Source organism: Kogia breviceps, chromosome 1 (assembly GCF_026419965.1).
Source record: "Kogia breviceps isolate mKogBre1 chromosome 1, mKogBre1 haplotype 1, whole genome shotgun sequence".
In the NCBI taxonomy this organism is placed as follows: Eukaryota; Metazoa; Chordata; class Mammalia; order Artiodactyla; family Physeteridae; genus Kogia; species Kogia breviceps.
In genome coordinates this window covers 158,081,451-158,089,926 of record NC_081310.1, presented here as the reverse complement: position 1 = coordinate 158,089,926, position 8,476 = coordinate 158,081,451, and the positions used below count along the sequence as shown (strand labels likewise).

The window sequence follows — 8,476 nt, the reverse complement described above, 5'->3', positions numbered from 1 at the left end:
CATTTATTCATTCGGTCATAGTGTCTACATTCATGGACTTCACCACCTCACCTCCCATTTGCATCTCAATTCATCCCAATTTTATGCTCAATAACTGGACTGCAAAAATATTTGTGAATGAGAATCCCAAGGGCCTGCCCCCACTGTCCACCCAAAATGCTTTTGCAGAGATCATCAGTGGCCTTGTTTAGTTCATTCTGGGTGGATCAATAGTGTTCAGCAAACACTCTCCCCTCTTTCACTTTCCACTTGTTGAAGACCCCAAAGCCACTAACAATACTGGCCTCCAACCAATGGCTGGACTGTTAAGCGATCTAGAAATAAAACTCTCTCTTTTTAAAGTCACTGGTGCTTGCTGAGGTCAGCACTATGTCCATCAAGCTTTAAACAAAACTGGTATCTAAACTCCTTCCTGGGTCCAGTGGGAAACTCTTAAGTTCCTCTCTGTGACTCTCAAGATTAATTGGGGTTTATGTCACTCCTGGTCATTTGTGACCTGTTCTTGCTTCCAATTAATTAATTCAGGTTATGGATCACCTGGCCATCCCTCTCTGTCCCTTTTCTACATATTACTGGACACAACTCCAATTCTGCCACTCCTTAAAGAATCACAAACACGAGGCTGCATGAGAAAGATTTTTACAGAAGGTTGGGTGTAACTGTGGGACTTCACATCTCATACTTAAGGAGGTTAATGCTAACTGTTATGGACTGAATTGTGTCTCCCCCCCCAAATTTATGTGTTGAAGTCCTATCCCTCAGTACTTTACAATGTGACTGTATTTGGCAATAGGGTCTTTAAAGAGGTAATTAAGTTAAAATGAGATCATTAGGGTTAGCCCTAATCCAACATGACTGATCTGCTTATAAGTAGAAATTTTTTTAACACAGATGGGTATAGAGGAAGACAAAGTGAGAAAATGGTCATTTAGAAGCCAAGGAGAAGCCAAGGCCTCAGACAAAACCAACCCTGTCAATTCCTTCATCCTGGACTTCTAGCCCCCCAGAACTGTGCAGAAATAAATTTCTGCTGTTTAAGCTACCCAATTTGTGGTACTTTGTTATGGCAACCCTCACAAACTAATACACCAAGTAAAGGAAGTTCTTTTCTTAAGAGGAAATCTGGTGCCTGGTTTTTATTTATTTATTTATTTATTTATTTCATTTATTTTATTTTTTTATTTTTGGTGGTACGCGGGCCTCTCACTGTTGTGGCCTCTCCCGTTGCGGAGCACAGGCTCTGGACGCGCAGGCTCAGCGGCCATGGCTCACGGGCCCAGCCGCTCCGCGATATGTGGGATCTTCCCGGACCGGGGCACGAACCCGTGTCCCCTGCATCGGCAGGCGGATTCTCAACCACTGCGCCACCAGGGAAGCCCAAGTGCCTGGTTTTTAAAATAACAAGGTGCCCCTCCTCCTCTCTACATTATGATTATTTCTGGGATTCCAAGGAAGCTTAGCGAAGGAGCAAGGGAGGTAGGATGAGAGTGGTAGTAATAATATGGCCATAGGTAGTAACATTTTTTTCTGTTAAATCCTTCTGGTTTTAGGCAAAAAATCCTTCAGTAATCCCTCCTGAACTATAATATGAATCTAACAAACTATTGTTTTAGTTATTAAAGGATATATGCAGAGTACTCTCACAATGATGACAGTAATGTCTTTAATGGAGGCCAGTTGGCAATATATGTTCAGAAGTATAAATCACCTCTTTTTTTTTTTTACCGTGAAATTCCAATTTTAGGAATTTAACCTACAGATATACCCACACAGGTGTGAAATGACATATGTATAAGGTTATTCATTGCAGCATTGCTTATAATAGCAAAAGACTGGAAACAGTGTTAATATCCAACAACAGGGGATTGGTTAAATAAGTTATAGTACATCTATAAATTGAATACTATGCAGTTATGAAAAAACTCAGGAAGCTCTGATATGATCTTCAAAATCTATTTTTGTATAAAAAAATCAAGATGTGGAATAGTGTGTAAAGTGCTAAAGTTTGTGTTATAAAGAGGGACAGCACTACTTAGGTGGGTATATATACACTTGGTTGTAGTTATGTAAAATATTTCTAGGATAGGAGAGAGGAACCGGAAGCTGGCAATAGGGGTAGGAGGGAGAATTTTTATAGTTTGACCTTTTGTACTTTTTGAATCTTGATTCATGTTTTAAGTATTATCTACTCAAAAATAAATAGTTAAAATGAAAACAAAATACGACAAAAATTAAAAACATGATATAGTAAAGACAAAAGTAAAAGTAACATACACACAAGATCAAAACATTCAAACAGTACAGATGGATATAAAATTACAAGAAAAAACTTGCCTCTTCCATCTTGTATGCATTTAAAAGAAGTTTGTTGTATTTTGTGCAGCATTGCTAGGTGTTTTGTGGCAGGAGAATTTTTGGATTATCTAGTCTTCCACATTGGAAAGGGAAGTGTCCTTTCCCAATCTTTTCAGCATTAACAGCAATGTTTATTATTACTCCCTCTCCACCTCTATGGGCTCCTTTTTTGAAACCGATATCCATGGGACAGGCAGCATTTGTTACATAATAATTAAACTGGACTCTGTGACTTCTTGCTCTATTGGGTTATCTTATCCACCAATCACAGTGCTGTCTTTATCAGCCAATCAGAGTTTCAAGAAACAACTCTACACTTAGTAAAAGCCTCTTCAGTGCCAGCCTTATGCTGGACTCTAGGAATAGGCAGGAAAAGGGGAGATTCCTTGCCCCTTCTCTGATCATGTGAAGATTTTACTTCTCTGATCATGTGAAGATTTTACTAAGTTGACCCATTCTCAGCCCAGGAGTTCTTTACCCAGCCTAGTGGAGGCTCCTTAGAATCAACTGGGAGCAACTTTCTAAATATTGATGCCTAGGCTTTACTCCCAGAGGCTCTGATTCAGTAGAGAGTGGGCTCTGGATATGGATGTTTTAAACCTATGGGTTTTTTTTTTTTTTTTTTTTTTTTTTTGTGGTACGCGGGCCTCTCACTGTTGTGGCCTCTCCCATTGCGGAGCACAGGCTCCAGACGCGCACGCTCAGCGTCCATGGCTCACGGACCCAGCCACTCCGCGGCATGTGGGATCTTCCCGGACCGGGGCACGAACCCGTGTCTCCTGCATCGGCAGGCGGACTCCCAACCACTGCGCCACCAGGGAAGCCCTCTATGGTGATTTTTATTGGGGGTGGCATGGTGTATATACATATGAAATTTCTATAAGGCCTTTCGAAATAATAAAAATTGCCTGTGAACTGAGGGTCCACTTGGTTCAGTTTCCCTTCCAGGGGTAAGGCTGTCTCCTGCAATAACCCTGAGGCCAGTCAGCCTCAATTTGAACATGTCCGTTCCCCCAGAGACAGGTTACTCAGTCCCCATAGAGATAGCGTGATCAGTCTCAGAACACCTCTGCTTGCCCCAAGTTTTTCCCTTGCCTTTCCGTGTAGCTTCCTTGTTCTGCTTCCTGCCCAGTGGCTCCTCAGCAGACAAGTGGAGTTTCTGCTAAATGAACATCTGGCCTTAAATTCTACCAGTGCTAGGAACAATTACAGGAAGTTTTCCTGAGGGAGTGAACTTCCAGCATTTGATGGTTTATGCCATGGAGATCTAGGAGGGGCTCTTATCACACACCCTTAGGACTGGAAGGGGCCTCAGAAGTTTTACACACACACACACACACACACACACACACACACACACAGAGTCGGTTCTCAGTTTTTGGTGGTATTTATGTTCTGAAAGTTGCTGTGAACACAAATTAGTGAATACTGAACAATTGTTCCTAGGGGAAATACAGGGTTAGGCTCCTGCAAGTTTCTAACCACAGCATTTTTTGTCAGCTGATCAATACATAATGTTCTTTTATGTGTGTTTCTGTTTAAAGACATCTTGTTATTCACATATATATAGTAACATTGAACTCAGAGCCAATAGCACTATACCATGTTTGAACTAAGTTCATGTAATTTCTACATAGTGCACCTCACACCCTTCTTGTATCTAGGTATACTAGATAGCATTTCAGGCATCATGCTTGGGGACCACTTTTAAACAGTAAAATCATCAACAAAAAACACAAAAATGCGAATAAGGTGGCACTAAATAGATCGTGAGAAGTACCTTGGTTTACAGCGTGAGCTGAAACAAACAGAGCATGGTTCTTGTTTAACCTCAGCTGAGAACAGGCACGTGGGGCAACTCACACTTTCTGCCACCTCAAGGATTCTTCTAGTGTTGATTTGGGGGTTACAAACACATTTACAAACACATTGAGCAGGAAAATCTGCAAATTCAAAATCAGCCAATAAAAAGCATCCACTGTATATATCCACAGTATACCTACATATCCTTCTATTCAGTGCTAAAGGCTTTGTTTCTATCACCTGTTTAATCCTCACAAAACAACACATGAGAATGAGTTTCAGAGAGGCTAAAAAAGGTCATCACAGAGCTAGTGACAGAGTTTTGGTTTCCGTTTTAGACATTCATGTAATAAAATCCGCACCCCCTCCCCCCAGTGTACAGTCCTATTTGTTTTACACGTGCACTGACTCTTCTAACTACTACGACAATACGACTACTAAAACAGAACAACTCCAACACTCCGAAATTCTTCCTAAGGCTACCCTTTTGAGTCCGGTTTCTGGCCAAGCCCTGCTCTCAGGCTCAGGCCTTGTTCCAGGCCACACTACCTCTCAGCATAGAGAACCTAAACCTGAGGGCAGGCTATAGAGCTTTTTTGCAAGGGCTGAGGGGGCCTGGGTCTCGAGCCCACCTGTGAACTACAGCCTTGTCCCCAAAGGGCTCCCTAACGCGCCCCGCCCCGCCAGGAGGCCATACGGCCATGTCGCAGGCGCCTCAGTGCACGCGCACGCGCGCGCTCGCTCCCACGCCTGCCCGCCCCGCCCCCTGGCCGCCTCCTGCCCCGCCCCCGGTTCTAATTGCTCCGGCGCAGCAGAGGTTTCATTAGGTCTGCGCGCTCGTCAGGCCAGTCGTTCCTACGTTAGCTGCGGCTCCCGTGCCCAGAAGTGTCCGAGCCATGCATGTGGACATCTCACAGTCTCCGCTCCGGAACCGGGTGTTTGTGGTGGGCGTTGGGATGACCAAGGTAAACAGAGCCGTGGGTCCCCGGAGGCGGGCTCCCTGCTCTGTTCGGTCTGGGTGAGGCCTGGGGAGATTCGAGGTGACCGGGAACCGGGGGTGGGGGGTGGGGGAATCAGATTTGGGGCTGTGCGTCAGTCTGTCCTTCCTACCCGGAGGGCGCCCGGGGCATCCCACCGCCCAGCTTGGCTTCTTGGCCCTGAGGGCATCAAAGTGGCGACTCGGGTGGGTTGTGATGTAGGGTGTGTCTGCGGGATCGTAATATCGCAGGGTTGTTCCAGCGGCCATATCTTCCTCCTTTTTTCCTTTTCTCCCTGGGGCGCAGTTTGTGAAGGACGCCCCAAGATGACCCAAAGTCCGCACCTTCTTTGAATCTGGGTGGAATCCTAAGATGTGTGGACCTCTGATGGAGGCAAGGTCCGCCTCACACCTGAAAGGAAAGCAGGTCGTGAATGTCGCCAGCTCTGCACTTCCAGGAATACTTGTAGGATCCCTTCTCAGGGACAGTTCCAGTATAGATGAGGAGGAGAATCATTAGTGATGCTCAGCGTCTCGGCACAGGTGGCAGGTTTACTGGATCCACCGACCTTTGTTGTTCCTCAAGTGGTACTCTAATTGGTACTCAGGAGGCCAGAGACTCCTACAGTCTCACTTCTTGACATCCTCACCATCTCTGTGCTCTAGTGATGCCAAACTGCTTTTAGTTTCACTCCAAACTTTTTTATGCCTCTGTTGGTTTGCTTTCTGTTTTTCCCACTACTTAAGACCGTTTGTCTTCACTGGTTAACTTATTTGCATTTTTATTTTTAAAAATATTTATTTTTGGCTGCGTTGGGTCCTCGTTGCTGCACGCGGGCTTTTCAATAGTTGCGGGGAGCAGGGGTTACTCTTCGTTGTTGTGCACGGGCTTCTCACTGCGGTGGCTTCTTGTTGCGGAGCATGGGCTCTAGCTGCATGGGCTTCAGTAGTTGTGGCACGTGGGCTCAGTAGTTGTGGCTCGCGGGCTCTAGAGCACAGGCTCAGTAGTTACGGTGCACGGGTTTAATTGCTCCGTGGCATGTGGGATCTTCCTAGACCAGGGCTCGAACCCATGTGCCCTGAGCTGGCAGGCGGATTCTTAACCACTTTGCCACCAGGGAAGCCCTTGTTTGCATTTTTAAAAGATCAATTCAGACCTTCTCCAAGAAGCCTACTCTGATCCTCCTGACTTTCCCACATGTTAACTTAGTACTTACTATTTTATCCTGAAATTCTGTTTTTATGTCTATATTCTTCTTTTGCACGTAAGCTCCTCCAAGGTGAGTACCACGTCTAATTCATTGCTGTACCTCTAGCACCTTGAAAACGCCTTGTGCCTGAAGACCTCAGTGAATGTTAGTTGAACAATATTAAATGAATATGCTTTATGAAAGAGAGTTCCTAGGGGAAGTTCTCTGTCTGAGAAAACAGCCTTAAACTTGTTTTTATCTTACCCAGTGGGCTGAGAGTACAGAAAGCAATCAAGACATGTAAGTAGAAAAGTCAGCTAATATGTTATGAAGCAGATACTTGGAGATCATCAGTTGTTTCATGGGATAGGGGACTTCTGGTATAGGTGGACAGTAAAACCTTTTAAAGTATGGTATGAATACAGTCAGATCCTCCACCACTGGCTGGTAAATGTCTGGTTATATTGGCTATATAGAAAAGCACTGAGCTTTGGGAAGTAGGAGATGTATTTATTTTTCCTCAAGTTGGGAGGTGGAGGTGTGGGAGGTGTTAGTTACAATCTTCAGGGAAGAGATTGGGACTATGGAGAGCAGCTTTATTGGTGTGCTTACTAGGCCAATGTTCTTCTCTCTGGGTTTGATCTTTTGGAATTTGGGGGAGGGTTTAAAGAAGAGGGAGAAATTTAGCAGACAATACTTTAAGCTCTGTTGGTAGATCTCAACTGGTTGTGGTTCTTAATTTGAATAGCTGAATTCCTAGACAACTTGAAGTTCTCTTAGTGAGGTTTTATTATCAGTGTAGGAAATTAATTCCTATGGTAAATTAGAATTCGCATGATGCATGTCAAGAGGTTTTAACACAACTAAATCACAACTACTACCTGGCTGACAGCAGGCCGAGTCCCTTTGCTTATGCTGCCTACCTCCTGATACGCCCTCTTTTCATCAATTTAAATTCTGGCTATCTTCAAGAACTGGTCTGTCTTAGTCTGTTAGGGCTGTATAACAGCAATACCTTAGACTGGGTGGCTTAAACAAGAAATATTTATTTCTCACAGTTCTGGAGGCTGGGAAGTTCAAGATCAAGGCGCAGGCAGATTTGGTGCATGGTGAGGTCCTGCTCTCTGGTTCACAGGCAGTTGTCTATGGCAGAAGGGACAAGGGAACTCTCTGGGCTCTTTTTTATAAGAGCACTAATCCCACTCCTGAGGGCTCCATCTGCATGACTTCCCAAAGGCCCCACTTCCAAAAATGAAGAATTAGATTTGAGTTAGATATCAATATATGAATTTTGAGAGGACACAGACATTCAGTCTATAGCAAGAGTCCAAGTCCTGTATTTTCTTAAAACTTCCTCAGACAGCTCTAAGTTACGTTGGCCACTTTTTTTTTTTTTAAATTCTGGTGCCGTTATAGTCAGGACCATATAATTAAGCATTTGATTTTTCTATACTTTTATATATAATTCCACAGCCCACAGAAAGAAATATATCTTACATCACAACTCTGTACACACGTGCACTCACAAAACTGAAACAAGCTTGCTAAAGCAACCCTTATTATTATGTGTGATGAACTCTTGATATTTCCTGTTTTGTTTCATTTTTTAAAATGCTGATCACAACCCACAACCCTTAAAATTAATTTTGTCACCCTCTACAAACCTACGGTTTAAAAAATATTACATTATCGTGTTTAAACCTCACCACATAAGGGATTATTATTATCCACATTTTATTGTCCATCTTTGTGGCTCAGAGGAGCTAAGTAATTTATCTATCTTGATACTGCTCCTAAATTTTGAAACTGCATTACTTAAAATCTCATGTTTCTTCCATGGTATCTCTAACACACGTTAATGTTATAGGGTAGTTAATTCATCATTTAAGCATATATTCAATAAACATAGTATGTGCTTTATGCTAAGAGTACAAAGATGAAAAAAGCAAGGTTCCTGTTCTTAATGAATGTATAATATGGAGGAGGAAAGGATAAACAGGTAATTTAAATATGATGTATTAGGACATTTGGATAAGCATGGCAGGTTGAAAATATGAATTTATCTCTATTGGTGCTTTCCAAATACCACTAAAATGACAGTAGGGGTGAAGTGACTAGGAGAGGAAACAATAGCAGAAAGATGTCAGAAAAA

At 43.3% G+C, this 8,476-nt stretch overlaps 1 protein-coding gene across 7 annotated transcripts in view; it reads left to right on the top strand.

Annotated features, from left to right (window-relative positions):
* Positions 1 to 4,841: 4,841 nt before the first annotated feature.
* The window catches only part of SCP2 (sterol carrier protein 2), a 167,468-nt gene continuing 163,833 nt past the window's right edge, over positions 4,842 to 8,476 (top strand). For 3 of the 7 annotated variants that reach the window (XR_010835516.1, XM_067007487.1, XM_067007500.1), the window contains exon 1: positions 4,955 to 5,123. Coding sequence is in view for 4 of the 7 variants with exons in the window: in XM_067007487.1 (XP_066863588.1) it covers positions 5,055 to 5,123 (69 nt within the window). In the remaining 3 variants the exon portion in view is untranslated. Of the gene's footprint in view, positions 5,124 to 8,476 lie in introns of all 7 variants that reach the window. The other 4 variants (XM_059038093.2, XM_067007494.1, XM_067007495.1 and 1 more) reach the window with 4 other exon arrangements.